Here is a 21166-nt window from a genome sequence, read left to right as displayed (position 1 = left end):
ATACATACATAGAAACAACGTACATACCTCCACAGCCCTCAAACCCCTCTCCAAAGGGCTGGTAGGGGTTAAACGGAGGTTACAAGAAGTGTCCTCAATTGGCTTTGGCTCCTAGTCTCAATTCTGCCACTGACACACTGTGGTCTTGGGCAAATCCTAGCATTCCAGGCTGTACTGACCGGGGGCGAAGGTAATGTCTGACAGCCCCCTCTGAGAAAACCCGGACTTCAGGATGTCAGTAGAAATCATCCAGCCAGATAGAACCCTGAGCTGGGCCAGGAGGGCACTTCACCCTCACCCTCAGATTGCCCTTTCACCCAGATGCTGCGTTCTCTAAGAACCGGCCCAGCAGCCAGGGCTCCAGGAAGTACAGGAGGCACACCCACCCCTCCACGCTGGCAGGACACCTGGCGGGGAAGAGCGGGGGGCTCTGGATGCTGATGCTCGCTCACCACTCACCAGCTGTGAGGGCCTGGGCAAGGCCCTTGAGCTTCTTGAGCCTCAGTTGCTTCATCTATTCAATGGGAATGACAGATTGTTAGGGAGGTTCACCCAGGGCATATCATGGCCTTGGCCAAGTGCCTGGTGTATAGTAAGCATTTAGCAAGTGGTAGCTCTGATTGCTAATATTGTCTACAAACCCGCAAGGTATAGATGGGTGCCTTCTTTACCGATGAAGAAACAAAGGCATGGGTCAAGCAGCTTGCCCAAATCATTAAAAAAATTTTTTTCTTTATTGATTTGAGAGAGAGAGGAAGGGAGAGGGAGAGAGATAGAAACATCAATGATAGAGAATAATGATTGGCCGCCTCCTGCATGTCCCCACTGGGGATTAGGCCCACAACCTGGGCATGTGCCCTGACTGGGAGTCGAACCAGCGACCTCTTGGTGCATGGGTCAACACGCAACCACTTAGCCACACCGGCCGGGCAACCCCAAATCATTATTAAGTGGCAAGATATGAACTCAGCCCCATCTGATCCTAAAGCCTCTGTACTCAGTCTTGCTTCTCTACTGTGCCTGACCCATCCCCAAGAACTGGCACATAGTAGGTGTCCATAATAACGTGCCGAGTGACAGGGAGGTGTAGGGAAAAAATGAGTGTAATAAAAGGCTGTGTTTCTAATGACCAAGGTAAGGGTGGATTGAGGGAGTCAGAATGAGGGCCAAAATTTCCTTTAAGGTCAAAGCAAAGTGCTGGGTCTGAGGGACCCCACAACTCCCTGCTTCCTCAGGGGCCAGGCCAGATGGGATCATGGGGATCCCTGGTATGTGCTTGTGGAAGAAAATCTTTTTACCCCTTCACAACTTCCACTAAGAAGCCAAAGTTGGAAATCCCGGCTTTGGCCTTAGCCAGAACCTACTCTGCCACAGCCTTGTGGGTGACTTGCGGCAAATGACTTTAGTTCTGTTACCCTCCCCCACCCCCACCACCCCCACCCCCGTCTAGGACATGGGGATAACAACAGCCCGCCACTGGGGCTGCTGCAAGGGAGATGTGAGACACACGCGTGAGGCCGCACGTCAGAGGTCAGGAGTGGGGGCCTGGAGTCAGGCTGCGTGGGTCCGTACCCCAGCTCTGGCACTGCCTGCAGCCCAGGTTCCGCTTCTGTAAAACTCTGTCTACTAAACAAGGGTGCAGGGAGGGTGAATGAGCCACTACGGGTGAAGCTGTTACAACAGTCAGCAGTGTGCGTAAGTGCCCCCTAAATCTCCCCTATTAGACTGCACCACGTGCAGAGAGCCCGCAGTTCGTTTCACATATGGGGACACAGAGCCCCAGAGAGGTATAAGGACTTGTCCAGGCCCCAGAGCCAGTTCACAGCAGACCCAGGCCTATGTGGGAACCAGCTGCATGCAGGGCCCCTGTCCAGACCTCAGCTTGCACCGATGATCACAGCACCTGGGCCATCCTACTCAAGGCTTGAGGAGTCTGGGAGACGGGGGGAGGCTGAAGCTCCCCTCTCCTGTCCTCCCTGGTGGCTCCAATGCTGGCTTATGCCAGTGGGGTGTGTCTGAGAGCAGGGAGGACTAACCCACCTTCCTGGCCCACCTGGCTGGCCCCTCCTATCCAAGGCTGGCTGCAGAGGCCTCAGAAACAATCCCGGGACCCAGACCGGAACACCATTTGTCAGCCCTGCATGGTGGTGGCGGGCTCATTTCCATGGCAACAGTGCAGTGTGAAGGCATCCTGGCATCATTAGGGAGCGCACTGAGTAGTACAAACAGAGGCTGCAGTAGATTACACGCCTATTATGAGCAGTCTTGGGCTCTGAGCACTGGTAATTATGCCTAATTGTGCATTTAATTGTGTAATTGAAAACCCACATCTTTGGTTCAGGCTGGGGCTGCAGAACCTACCCCCCCACCCAAAATAAAGAGCCTTAGGAACCATCCCTACTCTGAAAACCCCGGGCTACCTCCCCTTCTAGGGCAAGGGGCAGCCAGAGCCATCGGGGGTGGGGGGAGTGTCTATAGACCCCCACTTCCCGTGCCAGGTTCTGTGATTTGGGGTGGGAGAGGGTGGAGCATGCTTAAAGCAAAGGCACATGGGAAGAGCACAAAATGCTCACAATTTTAATTATTTGTATTAGATACCCTTTTGTGCTGTTGCTACTGTCCTCTCAAGACGCAGAACCACACCTGATGACTCCAAGGAAGCTGGATCATCATTAGATCCATTACACGTCCAAGTGGTCATCCAACCTATATATATATATATTCTTAGTCACTGCCAGGGACAGGGAACTTACTACCTGATTGTCAGTCTGTCACTGCAGAGCCTCTGTCGTTTCAAAACCACCGCAACACTCTCTCCTCCATGCCCCAGTGTCAGACTGGAGAAAGTGAGGCTCAGAGAGTGGCAGGGCCAGCTCAAAGTTGCACAGCAAGTGAGTATGAGAACCGTGGGATTCTGGCTCGTGGCTGAGGGCATATTTTGTACCCTAAGGCGAATCAGCATTTAGGAATGTGCTCAGCACTTTATGGTTCTTCAGAAATATTTGCTGAGTGCCACTCTAGGTAGGGTTAGCTGGTGGCAATTCTAACTCTCTGACTCAGCAGTATTTAGTTTTGCTGGAGTTCAGGAAGCTCACCCGTGCTGACCAGGGTTAGTGATGGGTCAGAACCTCCTGCTGTGAACCTCTATGGTCTGAGACTTCATTTTACAACCACACGTGCCATGTGGGCATTTGGAATGGGGACAGTATAAACACTCACTCCAACAGAAAGAGGAAAGAAGATGTCACTGGAGTCCCTGACAACCGGACACCCAGGTGTAAAGCCTGGAGCAGGCCATCAAAGGCAAATGCGGGAGTCTCCTCCTCTCCCCAGGACCTGATACCCCCCTCGGTCACTGCCTGTGGCAGCAGCTCTGATCTCCGCCTGGGAAAGGACAGAACTCACTGGTGACTCAGAGCTGGAGTCCAACCTTCTCCCTTTGCAGAGGGGGACACAGAGGGTCACACCTTTCTCCCTGGTTCCCTCTGACCGCGCGCCGGGCACTGTGCCCAGAGCTCTCCCTGCATTATCTCAGATCACTCTCTGTAACAGTCCCCATGTTACAAAAGAGAAGACCCAGGGACAGTCAAGGCCAAGGCCACAAGATTTAGCAGAACCTCTACTCCAACTCGGGCCTTCTCCTGGTTGGAAAAGGGGACATTTCCTGTTTCCTACCCCAGGTATTCAGATTCATAGAATCTGCTTCCTCACCTCCGGTGCATGGTGCATTCAACGGAGGCGTGAACCCTCTGTGAACCCCACTCAGCATATCTTACCTCAAAGGAGCCTCCAGCAACTCTTTGAGGCACATTATTACTATCCTGCCTGGCCAGGTAGCTTCGTTGGTTAAAGCGTCGTCCCAATACGCCAAGGTTTCGGGTTCAATCTCTGGCCAGGACACATACAGAAGCAACCAATGAATGCAGAGAAGTGGAACAACAAATCAGTGTTTCTCTCTCCCTTCTTCTTTCTCTCTAAAATCAGTAATAGTAACAAATTATTATTACTATCCTGATTTAGAGAAATGCAGGTGAAGCTCAGAGAGATTAAATGTCTTGCCCAAGGTCACCCAGCTACAAAGAGGCAGAGATAAAACTCAATCCCCAGCCTGACCCCAAAGCCCAAGCTCTTCCCAGCTAACCTCCCTGCCCCGGGGTTCACCAGCTGCTTTGAGACGGGTCAGGGCTCAGGAACCTGCAACCAAAGATACAGCTCTTCTAAAACCTTCTAAAACCTCGGTACCTGCTGGCAGAAGCGTGTGAATCGGGGAGGCCTGCTTTGCTGCCGGAGACTCTCCCTGTCTCTGAACCACCACCCCTCTCCTTTTCCTGATCAAGGAGGGAGGCCAAGGGCACCGGGACTGGGAATCCCCGGACCACACAGCCAGCTCCACTCCCTGTGGCCTGGAACTAGCTTTGAAAAAACACATCTCTGGCCCTGGCTGGTTTGGCTCGGCAGTTAGAGCGTCGGCCTACGGTCCAGAGAGACCCGGGTTCGGTTCCCGCTAAGGGCATGTATCTCGGTTGCAGTTTGTCCCCGGCCCTGGTTGGGTTGTGCGGGTGGCAGCCACTCAATGTGTACTTTTCACGTCGATGTTTATCTCTCTTACTCTCTCTCCCTCCCACTCTATCTGAACAAAAAGTGAAAAAATATCCTCAGGTGAGGATAAAAAAAATAAATAAAAAGAAAAAACACATCTCTGGTGCCAGCCTGCTCTCCCAGTACCAACCCCTCCCTGAAACTAGAGGAAAGGAGACTTCAATGACTGGAGCTTGGTTTGGATTTTACAACTGTCCTCAAATTCTTCCCCTTGATCACTCATCTGAGGCCTAGACTGCATCTTGTTTCCTTGGCAACAAGTCACTTCATTCTTCTGAGCCTCGGTATGCCCATCAGTAAATGGGTATAAAAACTACACTTACCTCAAAGAGTTGTTATGAGGGCCAATAAGTCTTCAATGCAGGTTAATTTACTCCCTGGGTAACTTTTTCTCGACCTGCATCACAATTTCCTTAAACCCTACACAGGCCATGGGATGAACAGAAATGGAGATGAAGTTGGGGCGTCGGGGGGAGTTGGTGGAGCAAGCAGCTCAGAATATCTGGTATCCAGTAACAACCCCTCATGGCTGAGGAAGGATTTCGATCTCTCCCCAGCTTCCACATCCAGCATCCCCACCATCTGACAATGGCACGCAAGGTAGAAGCTGGGAGTCCTGGATCTGGGTTTGAATCCTTATTCTGTCCCTATTATAATATGTATGTGGCCATGAATGAGCCAGACAGTAACAAGAACAGGTATACAAAGTGCTTAGCACAGTGCCTGGCTCACAGCAGACCCCAAACAAAAAAGGAAGTTGTTTATTATTGTTGTTGTTATTTCCCATTGAACCATACATTTTCCATATACAGATACTAAGACTTGAAGAGTTTTGGGGCACAGTTCTGATCACTAGATCTCTAACCCAAGCAGCGATGGGGGCAGAAGTGACTTGTTCAAGCCTCAAGGCAAATAAGAGCTAGCCATGGGGACAGTCCTTCAGCCCGGCACTGTGCTGTTCAGACACTGTCTCATGAAGCCCCCAAACTGTCACGGGGTAGGAGCTGTTGTTCTGACTACTTTACAGGAGAGAGGCAGAGGCTCAGAGAGGGTGAGAGGGCTTTCTGGAAGTCACAAAGCAAGGTGAAAATGGTCGTCTGACCCAAGATATTGCTCTTGGCCCCTATGCTAGATTTTAGATTAGCTGCCACTTATGGGGAGCTTATCTCGAAATCACTCACCCAGCCTGCAAAGGAGAAGAACCAGGGCTACCCTCCAGTCCCCCAGAGGCCCTCTCCTCTATTCCACCCTTCTCTGCCAACATCATAAGGGCCTGAGAGCTGTTTGGCCTCAGTCTGTTCATCTGCAAAAGGGAGTTGATCACCCCAGCCCCCACCTGTCTAAAGGGGTCAGTGGCCTGGACCACTTCATGCTCCTGACTCCGAAGCCAGGTCCAGGACCTGAAGCACCAGAGCACAGCCGGATGCGCCCGGGAAGCCAGGAGCTTGCAGAAGCAGCTGTGTCAGAGCGCAGGCCCCAGGAGCCATCTCCCTGCCGTCTTCAGCATCACCATGGCTAATAACAACATCAATCAGGTTGACCATGTTTCACACCATTACTCGCAGCTCAGCAGGAAGCTACGTATTTCCCCCCTCACCTACCACCTTCCAGAAAGCAACGTGCCTTCCTGTAGGGAGCGGAATGAAACGGATGTTTTTCTCAGTACCTTTTTACAACTCTGAGAGGTAGGAATGACTCTCTTGGACAGAGGAAGAAACCGGGTCCAGAGGAGGGAAGTCTGTGCCCAAGGTCACACAGAGCTGTCATGCAGCAGTGATGTATTCCTGAGCAATCACAGGCTCACAGGGCCAGGCTTGTGCAAGATCCTATTGAAATATTATCATTTTCATTTTCAGATGAGGAAACTGAGGCTTGGAGCAACGAACAGACCTGAGATCACACACTGCTTGAACGTGAGCAGAGCGGCACAGGGTGGACACGGTGGCTCTCTGTTCAGGCAGAAGGGTGCTGGCATCCTGGTTCTGTCACTGATGAGGTTACTGATCACAGCAAACCTCATCACCCCTCTGAGCCTCAATGTCCTCATCTGAAAAAGGGGATAATAACATCTCTCCCATTGTGTGGAATAAAAATAGGAAGGCTAAAAACAGTAAAGTAGCTAAGGTTTATCGATCATTTAACGTGTACCAGGCACTTTGCCAAGCACTTTACATATGTAAGTTCATTTGGTTAAATGAGGTAATGCATATAAAGTGCTTAGCACAGGACTCCAGAAATGAGAGAACTAATGGCGATGATGAAGACATCGATGATGACTCCCTTGGGCAAATCTCCTTGGTTCATCCTCTTACGGGAAGAACAGAGTGGCCTGGCCTGTAAGGTTTCAGGAAGGAGGTGGACTAGGAAAGAAGGGCAGAGTCTGGGCAGAGGAAGGAAAAGGGAAATAAATAAAAATTAGGGAGTCAACAGCATTAATAATGTCAAGATGATACTCAAGTAGGAGCCAAGAAAAGCAAGGGACCCAAGATCTCCTATAGAATGGAACCACACTGAGACGCACCAAAACCTCCAGGCCAGCCCAGACCTCATCCCAGGGTCCCTAACAGGCAGAACTGGAAGGACCCTAGGGACACAGACTAATGGTTCTTCCCATTTAATTAATTAATTAATTAATTCTTTATTGATCTTTTTTTTAATCCTCATCCGAGGGTATTTTTACATTTATCTTCAGACAGAGTGGGAGGGAGAGAGAGAGAAACACAGATGTGAGAGAGACACATCGACTGGCTGCCACTTGCACAACCCCAGCTGGGGCCAGGGACGAACTGCAACCAAGGTAAGTGCCCTTGGCTAGAATCAAACTCGGGACTCTTTGGTCCACAGGCTGACGCTCTAAACCGCTGAGCAAAACCAGCCAGAGCTCTTTATTGATTTTTTTTTTTTTAATCCTCACCCGAGGACATTTTTCCATTTTTTGTTCAGGTAGAGTGGGAGGGAGAGAGAGGAAGAGAGAGAAATACTGACGTGAAAGGGACACATTGAGTGGCTGCCTCCTGCACGACCCGGCCAGAGACGAACTGCAACCAAGGTACGTGCTTTTAGCAGGAACCGAATCCAGGTCTCTCTGGACCGCAGACTGACGCTCTAATGGCTGAGCCAAATCGGCCAGGGCTTTATTGATATTTTTTGGAGAGAAAGGAAGGGAGAGGGAGAGAGAGATAGAAATATTGATGAGGGAGAACATTGATTGGCCGCCTCCTGCATGCCCCCCACTGGGGATTTAGCCCACAACCTGGGCATGTGCCCTGACCAGGAATTGAACTAGCGACCTCTTGGTGCATGGGTAGACGCTCAACCACTGAGCCACATCGGTTGGGCTCTTCCAATTTTACAAATGGAAAAATAGAGGCTTGTAGTGGGGAAAAGACATTTTTTTGTTTGTTTGTTTTATCCTCACCCAAGGACATTTTTCCATTTTTTGTTCAGACAGAGTGGGAGGGAAAGAGAGAGAGAAACATCGACGTGAAAGGGACACATCGAGTGGCTGCCACCCACACAACCCAACCAGGGCCAGGGACAAATTACAACCGAGGTACATGCCCTTAGCGGGAACCGAACTCGGGTCTCTCTGGACCGCAGGCCGATGCTCTAACCGCTGAGCCAAACCGGCCAGGGCGGGAAAAGACTTGTCTAAGTTCACAAGATGTCCGTGACAGAGCTGGGCTTGAATTCAGGCCTCCTGCCTCTCAGCTCAAGGCCCAGTACTTGCTGCTTCCCACAGAGGACGAGTGCAGGAGGGCACCTGGATGTTTGGGCCACAACTCCCGGAAAGCATTCCATGGTGTATATATCATTAAGATAGTAAGAATAAAAAGCTATAGTTTATTGATTCTCATTCTGTACCTGGCACAGTGCTAAGTTCATTATAAGCAATTAATCCTCACAACCCTATTTAACAGATGATAAAACTGTGGCTCAATGAGGGTAAGCAACTTGCCTAAGATCTCACAGCTAGAAAGTGACAGTCGGGACTCAAACCCAGGTCTGACCTATCAAACTCCAGAGCCTTGTCTCTGTACTTGTCCACCTGAATGGTACAGCCCCCACCTGCTTCTCCTGCTCTCCAGTATACCCTCACACCCTACTCCCTCACCCAAACAAGTCTACCCCAACTGCAGAAGAATGTTTAGAACTGGCCTGTTTTATTATGATGATCAAAGCCCATTCAAAAGAGGAAAATGACACAGTTCCTCTCGCAAAGTTCTCAGCTGAGAAACTAACAGCCTCTTCTTGCTCTGCCCCTTTCCATTGGATGAGAAAAGAGGCTTCCTTCTCCCTAGGATAATGTCAGGCTGGTGAATTCCGGCATCTGGGAGCACATTACGGAAGCTGCCAGGGAGCAGAGGCTCCTGGGGGTGACAACTAAAGGGACTCACTGTGCAATCAGCTCAGACAGAGCAACAGAGCCAAGAAACCAATTTTCAAGTCCCTCTTCCGAGCACCTCCCAAATTATCTCATGTAACCTTCACAAGCTGCCCAAAGCCACCCAGCCAAGACACAGGAGATTCAGAATCCCAGCCAGTCACATCTAACTCCAGAACCCCTTGAGCTGGTGAACTGTCCTGTGTGTGTGGAAGGGTGGGTCTAGCTTAGCTGGTGAGAGCAATGGAGGCAGGTGAATGGGAGACAAGGGAGACTACCTCCATCCACCACCCTCACCTCTCTATAGACAGTAGTAAGCACCTCCCAAGAGACCCTTGACTTAATCAGGGCCAGAACTACTTATTTTCTAATTAAAAAGGCATCAGAGGATGCTGGTGAGCTGCCTGGCTGCAAAGCCTGGCTCCTAACTGTAGAACTTTGGGCAAATTACTTAGTAGGGTTATTATGAGGATTTAATGAGTTAATACATGGAAAATTGCTTACAAGTGTGCCCAGCACCTAGTAAGTGGTCCCTAAAGCTAACTATTGTTATTATCATCAACAGAATGGGCACGGGAATCCTACTAATAGTGATTATCTTTGGGGTATGGAACTGGGCATAGAAGGAAACTAACCTTCACCTTCCGCTCTTTGTGATTATTTAGTGACTTATTCATGTTTACAATATGTGTATATTACTTTTCTAATAAAAAGTCCTAGTTTAAAATTAAAAAATGAACAAACACAGAAAAAAGAATCCTTTGAAAGGTTTCAGCACTTCTTGGCATTTTATGTTCCTCAAAGCAGATAAAGAAGAGTGTTTCTCCTGTGAGCCAAGAGTTGCCAAAATCACGGATTCATTCATTTGTTTTACAAATATTAATGGAGTGCCAGGCCCTGTTCCAGCTGCTGGGGATTTAGCAGAGAACAAAACAGATCATTTCTACCCTTCTGGAGTTTCCATTCTACCTGATCTTAATTAATCTCCTCTGCAGCCCTCAAGGATGAGCAGTTTACAGACAGGCAGACCAAGGCGGCCCAGTGAGGAGAAGTCACTTGCCTGAGTCCCCACAGCGAGGAGCAGGGCTACAACTTTCTAGGCTGGGCTGTTTCTACCACTGCCCAAGAGGGCAGGTCTGTGGATGGCAAGTTTGGGGCTGGTGTCCCCAAGAGGAGAGAAGCAAGATGAATGAGAAGGGCTGCACGTCCAGACCCAGAGCTTGGCTCTGTATTACTGTACGCACCGCACCTATGGTGGACAAGAGGCAATGCTGCAGGCGAAAGCAGAGACCAGATCACGGAGGCAGGCATAGCTCACACTCAGACTTGATTTTTGCCTATAGAGGTTCCCATGCAAAAACCCCTTGTTGTTGGGTCTCAGCTCTAGGGTAGGCAGAAGACCCTGGCCTCTCCTTAATCACCTTCCCAAATCCACCTGCCAGAGCCTGAACTGAAGGGCAGAGTCAGTCCCCTTCAGCTCCTGAATTCACTCCACTAGCCTCCCTGAGACAAGAACCTGAGTTCCTGAGGCTGGGGTTAGGCGAAGTGTCCTCAGAAGCTCCCATCCTCCCCAGAGCACCCACTATCCCCACCTCCATCAGTGCCAGCCCAAAGAGAGGAGCGGCTCTGCCTGTCTTCACTCCTGATGCTCTGGTGGACCTGCTGACTGATGGCATACCCACGCCACAGAGGCCACAGTGAAAGCAGGGAGGGCGGTTCAGCACCCAGTTTGTCAGACTGGCCCAGTACCAGGCACCTCCTTGTGACCCTTTCCAGGAAGGTATCTCTCCATTCCCAGGCCTGCTCAGTCGGTGTGTGTGTGTGTGTGTGTGTGTGTGTGTGTGTGTGAAGGGAGGCAGAAACAGCACAAAGGAGTGAATGGTTCTTGGAGTCCAAGATTCCAGCAAGATCCCAACACACACTGATGAACATGGACTAGAAATGGTTAGAGATCTAGAGACATACCAAAGAGAAACCCAGAGAGAGACACACACAGGAGCAGAGACTTTGAGAGAAGCACTCGCGGGGAGGAGACCAGAGGCAGAAACCCAGAGGAAGGGAGGCCAATGCAAACGAGTGATCTAGAGGAAAACACATGGCAGGGACCTCAACAGATCCACAAACCAGCCCCGGACACACCCCCAGCCAGCCACGGTCCCACAGCGCACCTCCCAACAAGAAGCCACTGGTACATTGTGGGCCAGACGCGTGGAGACCCCGGCGCGGGGCGGCCGAGGACTTGCGCGCAGGGCGCACTCCGGGACCGGGAGCGCCGGGAGAGAAGCGCACACAAAGAGACAGCACGGCCAGCAGGAGCAGGCTCCGCCCGTCCACTCTGTGACTCCAGACCACCCCCCACGCGGGCACTCTCACCAGACACACACACATACACACACAGCACCCCACCCGCACGCCCAGGGACCCCGCCCCGCCGCGCCCCACCCTGCTCCGGCCGCCCGGGAGCGAGGCGCTCACCAGCTGCAGGCAGCAGAAGGCGACCAGCGTGCAGCGCCCGCTGCACTTGCCCATGGCTCCAGGGGCCGCGCAGGCCGTCCACCGCGGCACCCCTCTAGCTCGGCGGCCGCCGCCTCCTCCGCACCGCGCGGGTCCGCGATCTTCCCGTTGGGCGCCCCGGGCGGCGGGGCCGCGCGCCTAGGGCCGGGCCCGGGAGCGCCGGGTCCTCAGGGCTGGGGCGGGCCGCCTGCGCTCTGAGTCCATGGTCCGTCCACCCGCGCGCTGGCTCTGCCGCGCCGCACCTTCTTTGTCTGACCGGCCGGCTGCCGAGCGCGCCTCCTGCCCCGGGGCGGCTGGCGGGGAGCGCGGAGCGGGGAGCGCAGGCACCGAGCGCAGCGCAGCACAGAGCAGCACTGCCCAGCTGGGTCAGCCGCCAAGGCGCTCGGCGGCCGCGGCTTCCCGGCCCCACCACGTGGCTCCGCCGCCGCCGTCGCCACCACGGAGAGGGAGGGAGGGAGGAGGGGAGAGTTGGGGCGGGGCGGCCGCGGGAGCGGAGAGGAGGTGGGAAGGGGTAAGGAAGTGGAGAGTTGGGGGGAGAGGCAGGGAGTGAAGTGGCGAAAGTGTAGGCCTGGGGGCTGACAGCCCTGGGTCAAACCCGGACTTCACTGCTTGCTCACTCTCTGTGTGACCTTGGGCAAATCACATCACCTCTCTGGGTCTTAGTTTCTTTAAGTAGGAATAATAATGTCTGCTTCAGTGATGCCACAAGATGAAAAGCATTTCTGTGAACAAAGCACTGAGCCCTGTGCCTGGCCTCCTGAGGGTGTTGGAGCACCCCTCTCATCCTGCCTTTAGGGTCTCAGGGTTCAAATCTTGGGCCTCTATTCCCAGTTCCCAGAGCTGCTCTTCATCCCAGCTTCCCTCCTGAATGCCTGGCCACATTGTCTTCCTTCCCTTTCCTTCTACTGGCATTTATTGAGCCCTGACTGCATACACATCCTGGGAGCCCTGGGATCCAGAAATGAGCTCTGCTCACCGAGTGAGCTTCCCTGCTGGGCCCCAGGGGCTATGGCCAGCCCCTGTCCCAGGCTGCACTGGGGAAGGGAGCAGGAAAGGGCTTGCCAGCAGAAGAGTCTTCTCCAAGATGCCACCCAAAAGCACTCAACTCTCAAAAACATCCCAGATCCATTTAATAATCCCTGCACTACACCTAACTTCTTTTTTCTTTAAATCCTCACCCAGGGATTTAATGCTGTTTCTTTCTTTTTGTAAATTTGATTTAATTTTTTCTTCATCGATGTTAGAGAGAGAGAGAGGAAGGGAGAGATAGAAACATCAATGAAATATAACATTGATTGGCTGCCTCCTGCATGCCCCACCACTGGAGATCAGGCCCGCAACTTGGGCATGTGCCCTGACCAGGAATCCAACCAGCGACCTCTTGGTGCATGGGTTGACGCTCAACCACTGAGCCACACTGGCCAGGCAGGGATATATTTTTTAAAAATTAACTTTAGAGAGGAAAGGAGGGATAGAGGAAGGAGGAGAGAGAGAAAAACATTGCTTCCCTTACCCACCCTGACCAACCGGCAACCTAGGTATGTGCCCTGATAGGGAATCGAACTCAAAACCTTTGTTGTACAGGTAACTGACACTCCAACCAACTGAGCCACTAGGCCAGGGCCACACCTAACTTCTTGTGGTCATCTCGGTGATTAGCATTCACTCAGGTGGGAATCCCTCATCCTCCCTCCAGGCTTCTCTGTCCACCTGACCTGTGAACTGTTCCTTCCAGCTAGTGTCTATGAAATACCTACTATGTGCCAGGCTTTCTGCTGGGGATGAGGGGATGCACCAGTCTCTGCACTCACTGAGAGAAGTCTAGTAAGGACTCGTTATTAAAACACGATGCCCTGGCGGAACGTTTCTTATTCTTGCCCTTCCTCTCCACTTTCACTAGCCCTCTTGACTCAGAAGGCAGCATGTATGATATAGATTAAGACCACAGTTCGGACCCATACAGCCTGGGCTCTAGTCCCAGCACTGCCACTTGTAAGCTGCTTACGTAGTAAGTACTCAAATGCATTCTTATCTACTCCTAGGACTGGCTACATGATTTGTGGGGTGCAGTGCAAAATAAAAATGAAAGGCTCCTTGTTAAAAAATTAAGAATGATGACACAGCAGAGCATTAAACCAAGCACAGGGAGGGCCTTGCCAGACTAAAGCCAGCCCTGTCTTCTCCCTGGACTATTAAAACGGTCTCTTCGCTGGTCTCCCTCCTCCATCCCTTCCTTCGCATGCCACTTGGTATTTTAAAGCACACAAGACACTCCTAGAATTGAAACAACATGTGCTGAGGTTTTCACTTGGAATAACAAGCTGAGATAATAGTGGGAACTTTTTCAGCCATGCTTGGGCGAGTAACAGCTGTGTCCAACCAGGTTCCATGACTAGCCAGGCTTCCAGGAGTCTGTGAAGTCCCTGAAATAATATGCAAAGCCTCACATGAGCAGATGTGCCTTTTTCTGGGGAGAAGGTCTACAGCTTTCATCAGACTCTCCGAAGAGTCCATTTCCCACAGAAGAATAACAATGAGCCCACAAAGGATCAGCCCAGATGTAACAGTTCTCTAGCAGATCCTCTTTGGGGCCTCCTCCAGACAGAGCCTCTGTCAATGCAAATCAATAATAATAACAATAACAGCTTCCATTTATTGGGCACATTCTCTAAGCCAGGCACTTGACATATATTATCTCATTTAATCCCTATAATAACTGGATTCCACTGGCGCTGAGTGACTAGCCCTTGGCAGGTTTTAGGCTCTATCCTTCCTGTGACACCCATTCCAAGGCCTGGCTGACTCACTCTTGTCTGTCCTGTGGGACCAGGGGTGGCCTGTCCGACCTCAGCTTCTGCCCCTGGGGCAATTACAAGTCGTGTCCTGATGAACCACATACACGCCCTGCCATCTCTCACTTCCATGCTTTGCATATGTTCTGTCTAGACTGCATCTCCCATCCAAATTCTTGCCTGAAGAATTTCTATTTAAATTTCAAATCTCCGCTCAACTGTCACTTCCTCCTGGAGGCCTTCCTTAACACTGATCTGGGGGAAGGGCCCTTCCTCTGGGCTCACTTGTAGTCTGGGATACCTTTACTACCCTGTCCCTGAGATTTACTGTATGTGCCTGACTGTTTATTTCCCCCAACAGGCTGTGAGCTCTCCGAGGACAGTGTCTGTGTTATGAGTTATCTCTATATCCCACAGGACTTGGATCATGCCAGGAGTCAGCAAACATGTGGTAAAGGAACAGTCTTCCCAGCCTCAGGCCCCAGTGTATCTCGTGCCCTCTCTTTACCACCTGAGAGTCCGGGTTCTGAGAGGGCGGGGGATCTAATTATAGGAACAGAAGGGATTTCTTTGGCAAGAATTGGTGGGGGGGCTTAGGAGCTGGGGATGTCATCAGGAGGGGCTTGTAGTAGTTGACAGGAAGGATGACTGACCCCTCAACTAGGGAAAGGTTGTGGGGGAAATTAAGCAGAATTTAGTAATACAGGACAGAGATGGTTCGGAGCCTACCCACACCTGCTGAGTGAGAAGGCAGAGTCACTGTCAGCCCATGAGGTACGGGAGCTGCCGAGGTGCTGAGATGTGTGTGTGTGTGTGGGTGGGGGGAGATGTTCCTCCCTTGTCCTAAACCAAGCTAGTCCCTTGCTTTAGTCCCTCTGGGGGTTCAAACACTGAAAGGTTCTGAGAAAGTTCACTCATAAGATAACCAAATTGTTAAACCTATTTATTTCTCCTTTTTCCAAGTCAGAGGATTGAATGTGCTCACTGATTATAGTTTCTGGGGTGTTTCCTGACCCCAACCAATTCTCCGACACCAGCTGGCTGACCAGCAACTCAGTTCAATTCTGACACCAACTGTGTGGAGTGAGTGCAGAGCCACAGCTCCGGGGCTCAGCCGCCCGAGACTACCTCCGCTTCGGATGCCAGTCTCCGGCACCCCTACTTCTGATCGACCAGCTAGAAACCGAGGGTTCCCTCAGTCCCCCTCCTCGGGTTTCATAATGTGCTTGTGAGCAGGTCACAGAACTCAGGAAGGTACTTCATTGGTTTATTATAAACCAAAGTAAACTTCATTACCTTCATTGGTTTATTATAAAAAATATAAAAAACAGCCAGATGAAGAGGTACATAGGGCAAGGTCTGGAAGGGTCCTGGGTGCTCCTGTCCCTTTGGAGTTGGGTTGTGCCACCCTCCCAGCAGGTTCACCAACCCAGAAGCTGCCCTGGATCTCATTGTTCACGAGTTTTTATAGAGCTCAGTCTCCAGGCTGAGAGTTTCCACTCTCTGATCATTTGGTCTTTCGGTGAGCTACCTAGGGTCCCCTCCTAAGTCACCTCATTAGAACACACTCAGTTGTGATCAAAATGGACTCATGAATAACGAGAGACACTCCTATCACTGAGGACACTCCAAGAGTTTTAGGAACTCTGGGCCAGGAATGGAGATAAAGACCAAGAATATTTTTGTGTTATAGCATACATACTCTGGTTTTCCTTCAGATCGTATAAATCTTTCACCTTCTATATTATATGATAATCTCAAACACCTATTAAGCATTCTCTGCCAAGCACTGTTCTGGGCAATTTCAGTGCATTAACTCACTAAACCTCACAGCAAGCCTTTGAGGTGGGTATTATCACCATTCCCGTTTTCTAGACAAGCAGACTGAGGCTCAGAGAGGCTGGAGCACCTGTCCACAGTCACACCACTAGGAAGAATCAGATTTGAACTTAGGCAGAGCTACTTTTACCATTCCCGTTCCATTCCTTACAGGTTTCAAACTTTTCTTTTTCAGTAACAGACCCTTTTCTTCAAAAGAAAGAATACATTTCTAAAACTGAAATCGGTAGAACTGCTCTGGTCGTGTGGGGAGAGAGGGCTGGCACCCTGTGCTCTGTCCGCTGTCACCTCCTGTGACGGCCCCAAGGCGGCACTGCAGTCCAAAGCCTCTCAGGAACAAGGTGAAGAAACCACTGGCCTGGCTGATCTTCCAGGTACGTTTTTGAAGAGGGGAGAGGCAGAGAGGGAAAACCTGAAGGGCAGAGGGGTTCAGTGGGTTCTATAAAGTTGGGCAGCACATTAAGGGCAGAGCTGGATCCCAAGTCCTCCAGGTCAGCTCCACTGCTGTGCCTGGTAGTGAGTTGGGAGCTTTGGAAGAAGAGATGAACGGGATAGCGGCCCCTGAGAACCCCCGGGACCACCAGTGTGACATGGTCCACTGTTCTTTTCTTAGACAGCCGTTGCACGTATTCGCCTTTCCTCTCTGGCTCCTGACGGCCTCTGAGTTTGTGACTCTTGAGCCTGTTGGAGAGGAAGAATAAATAAACGGACAGTTACAAGCAACACAGAGAACGGCATAGCCCCTGTGAGGTACAGAACCAGAATGGAGGGAAGAATGGATAACTTTGCTTGGGAATAGGCAGTGATGGAAAACTGGAGGAAAGATGATGCCTGAAATACAGGTTGCCAGACAGAAAAAGTGCAGACAAAAAAATACCTAACAGCAAGGTGCATTTCAGGAACTAGGATCCCTTTAGTTTAACTTCTGCATATACTTTTTACTTCCTATGCCTCCTTATTGCCACCGCCCCTCTCCAGTCAGCTTTCTTCAAGATCTCAGTTCCAGAGAAAATCTTAAAAGAAACAGAAAAAAAACAAAAAAATCCCTACTAAGAAGGGAAGGTGGAGAAATGAAGGGAGACAGAACAGGTTGTGTGTGCACGGGCAGGGGCCAGATCAGAACCCTGAACAGCTTGGGTGGCAGTAAGGCTTGTAGAAAGGTGACTCCTTCCTGGGCCTGTCGGGTCTAGAATCCCTAGCCCAGAATCTTCTGACAGCCCGACAAGCCTTCCTTTGCATTAGTTCTTGGAGTCCACGTGGGCTTTCAGTTAAAGTCTGACCTCAGGCCCGCTGAGCTGGGGACGCTGAGAGATGGCAAGTGGTCCTCTCCAGTTAGCCCCATACTTCGCTGGGCCTTTATTATGCTGCACAGGGCATTTCCAAGGGCCAGCTGGAGATAGGAAGGCAGCTCAGGGGGGTCCCTCCAGCAGGTCCCAAATGCCCTCATAGGATTCTCAACCCCCTGCTGGCTCCCCAACCCCTTACCATTTTCCATAAGTCCTCACTAGGTGTCTTCTTATAGCCAAACAATTCATTGAATCCTAAAATCACCCTCTTAGAGTCTGAGGAATGTGGCCTGTTTTCATTGGACAGTAGCGCTGGAAAAGACCAGAGGTCTTGTAACTGCGTGGCTCCCAGTGTGAGTGTACAGACCTGCATCTGAACCGAGGCCCACATCAGCCCAACTCAAGCAACATCTCTGGAGGTGGGACCTGATTATGGGTATTTTAAAACTATACCCTCAGCACCCAGGCGGTGTGGCTCAGTGGTTGAGCACTGACCCGTGCACCAAGAGGTTGCTGGTTTGATCCCTGGTCAGGGCACATGCCCAGGTTGTGGGCCAAATCCCCAGTGGGGGCCACGCAGGAGGCAGTTAATCGATGTTCTTGCTCATCGATGTTTCTATGTCTTTGGCCCTCTAAAATCAATAAAGAAAAAAAACAAAAAACAACAAGAAAAACCATACCCTCAGGGGTTTTGATGAGCAGCTCCAACCCTCTCATCAGTACAGCACAAGCACTCCTATCAAGTGGTCACTCAGCTGCTGCCTGACCCTCCGCAGGGGAGGAACTCTGGGCAACGCTGTGTGGAGGCTCGGATTCAGCTGCTCTCTAGTGAGTGTGAATCTGCCTTCTCACACTTTTTCTTGACTCTGCACTTTGAGGCCTCCCAGAATGAGTGCTTTTCCCATTTTTATTGTTGAAAGCATTACAGATGTCCCCCTTTTCCCCCCATTGACTCTCTCCACCCCACTCCGTTTCTTTTCCAAGGTAGCCTTTCGATGTTTAAAGACAGTATCTCATCTATCTTCCCTAGTTCCTAAACTGATGCCCACAATGAGCGTCCGTGGGTACTCGGAGCCAAAGTGTCCTCAGGTGTGGTCCTCTGACCACAACCAAGAAACTCTGCTGGCTCCCTTCCCATAAGACAACCCGCAGCTGCCAATCTGGCTTTCAAGACCCTTTGTTATCAGGCTCCAACCCTTGTCAAGGTTCCTACTCATCTGTCACTCCCCCAACATGCTGTTACCACTGCACCTGTGTCATCTCTGAAGCCACCAGCTTTCATCTGCGCTCATCCGTGTTTCTCACCCATGTTTTTTCCACTCTGAGGCTGTATTAATCCCCTCCCAACTCCCTCCTTTCTCTCCAACTTCCAATCCTCCTGTAGGACTCACTTTAAGTGTCATTTCCTTAGTAAAATTTTCTCTAATTGCTCCTTAGGTACTGCCTCCTAGTTTGTAGGGATATCTCTGACAGTATGTATTAGATTGTATTTGAATTACTTATATTTATAAGTTACTAAAACATGTACATGACAAGACACAAAGCACACATAAATGTGGTACATCTTTCTGGAGCGTCAATTCTACTTGGTGCTCAGTGATTTAAAACATTTATTAATGCAAAACAAGCATATCTATTTTTATGAAGCAGCACACAAACCCACATACATTTAAATAGTCAATTTCACTGGGAAAAATGGTAGAGGAACTATTTCAGATTAAGAGACACTACAGAGCCCTGAGCAGTGGTTAGAGTGTTGGCCCACAGACCAATGAGTCGTGGGTTCGATTCCAGTCAAGGGCACGTACTCCGGTTGCGGTTTGTCCCGAGCCCTGACTGGGGCCCTTCAGGAGGCAACCAGTCTATGTGTCCCTCTCACATCGATGTTTCTCTCTCTCCCTCCCTTCTACTCTATCTGAAAATAAATGGAAAAATATCCTCAGGTGAGGATTAAAAAAAAAGAGACACTAGAGAGACAGATAGCCAAATGCATGACTTGGTTGATTCCAGACTGAAAACTATGATGACATTTTGGATACTGAGGAAATTTTAATATGATCCTTAGATGGTGTTATGGAACCACTGTTAATTTTCTTAGGTGTGGTAATGGTAAAGAGAATGTTCTTAGCAGATACCTGCTGGAGTATTTAGAAATATTTGAGTAAAAGAATTATGTTACCATCTTACTTTCAACAGTCATTGAAAATTTTATATATATATGCATGAGAGATTACTGAATCTAGGCGGAATGTACAGATGCTCCTCAATTTACAACGGGATTATATCCCAGCAAACACGTAAGTTGAAAATATAAGTAGAAAACGCATTTACTACTACACGGAGGAGCATCAGGTGTCTAGCCTGTGATCACGTGGCCGTCTGGGAGCTGCGGCTGCGCCACTGCCCATCATGAGAATATCATACCGCACATCACTAGCCCAGGAAAGATCAACATTCAAAATCTGAAGTATAGTTTCTACTGTGTATTGCTTCTGTACCACTGTAAGTCTAACCATTGTATGTCCGGGGCTGTCTGTATATAGATAATTACGTTTGAAAAATTCAAAAATAAAAAGTATGGGGGAGGGGGGATCATACATTTTACAAATCCATGTTAAAGTTTCAAAGTTATTAATTTCAAGAGTCCCTCCTTCTGCTCCAGTTCCTTCTCCGCTGCCATTAAGGACACTTAATGGAGAAGCCTGAGAAGCCCTAATTTTTTTCTTTCCATCGTTCTGCCCTGTGGGCCCCCAAAGAGGCTAGGGTTCACTTATTGCTGTAGTCTGAGCCCAGAACAGCCTGCTACGGAGGGAGGTTGAATAAATGCTCCCGGAGTAAGCAAAACCACTAACTTGTATCATCTGCAAGCGACCTTGGGAAAACCACCTGTGCTCAGTCTCCCCTTCCATAAAAGGAGGTTGGACAAGACGACCTAAGGTCCTTTCCGGCCTCAGCACCTTTGGACGCCACACTTGGGGCACTGAAGGAAGGTCATTGTTTTTTTTCCTACGCAAAACCCCACAGTCCCACGAGGCAGAGATGATCAGTGAATCAGCCTCTGCTCTCTGGTCAAGCTTCTAAGTTTTCGCTCAGCCATGGGCTTTGGGACAAGTGTTCCTGAGCTCACACAGAACATGGGATGGAGCATTGGTTTCCCTGAGAGCCAAAGGGTGGCAGGGGAAGTCAGCTTAGCTTTATCCTGCCCTCCTGGCTCTAGTCAGCATCGGCTGACACCAGTGCCCCCAACCTTGATTGCACATTGCAATCACTTAAGGGAGCTTTAAAAAATACTGATTTTCACCCCAGGGACTCTGATTTAATTGGTCTAGGGGTATGATCTAAGCATCTGGATTTTTAAAGGCTCCCGAGGTGATCCTGTGTGCATTCTACGGCTGAAAACCACTAAGGCCTACATCATGCTGATGGGGTAAGAGCTCCAGCAGAGTTTACATCCTGGCTTTGCCATTTCCCAGTATGTTGATCTTGGGCATTACTTCTCTTTGAAACTGTTGACCCGTGTGTGACACTCAAGTGAAATAATGCATATAGCACAGAGCCAGGAAGAGCAACTAAATAGTTAAGGACAACTATTAACGAGCGAACAGGAGGGGCCTCTGTGGCTCTCCTAGGAAAGATGAAGACTTTCTGAGCCTGAAGAACAAAAAGGATCTCAAACTTGCATCAAAATCACCCGGAGGACTTAGAAGATGGCTGAACACGTCCTTTCCCCAGTTTCTGATTCAGTAGGTCTA

The 21166-nt window shown here is 50.2% G+C and overlaps 1 protein-coding gene across 1 annotated transcript in view; it reads right to left on the bottom strand.

Annotated features, from left to right (window-relative positions):
* Positions 1–11512, bottom strand: part of NKAIN1 (sodium/potassium transporting ATPase interacting 1) — a 42009-nt gene extending 30497 nt beyond the window's left edge. Inside the window, exon 1 of the mRNA XM_036256710.1 lies at positions 11459–11512. Coding sequence (XP_036112603.1) covers positions 11459–11512 — 54 coding nt within the window. The remainder of the gene's footprint in view (positions 1–11458) is intronic.
* Between the last annotated feature and the right edge of the window lie 9654 nt (positions 11513–21166).

The sequence above is a fragment of the Molossus molossus genome, unplaced genomic scaffold, assembly GCF_014108415.1.
Source record: "Molossus molossus isolate mMolMol1 unplaced genomic scaffold, mMolMol1.p scaffold_m16_p_12, whole genome shotgun sequence".
Taxonomy (NCBI): Eukaryota; Metazoa; Chordata; class Mammalia; order Chiroptera; family Molossidae; genus Molossus; species Molossus molossus.
The sequence above is the reverse complement of the archived record's forward strand: the minus strand, read 5'-3'. Positions and strand labels throughout refer to the sequence as shown.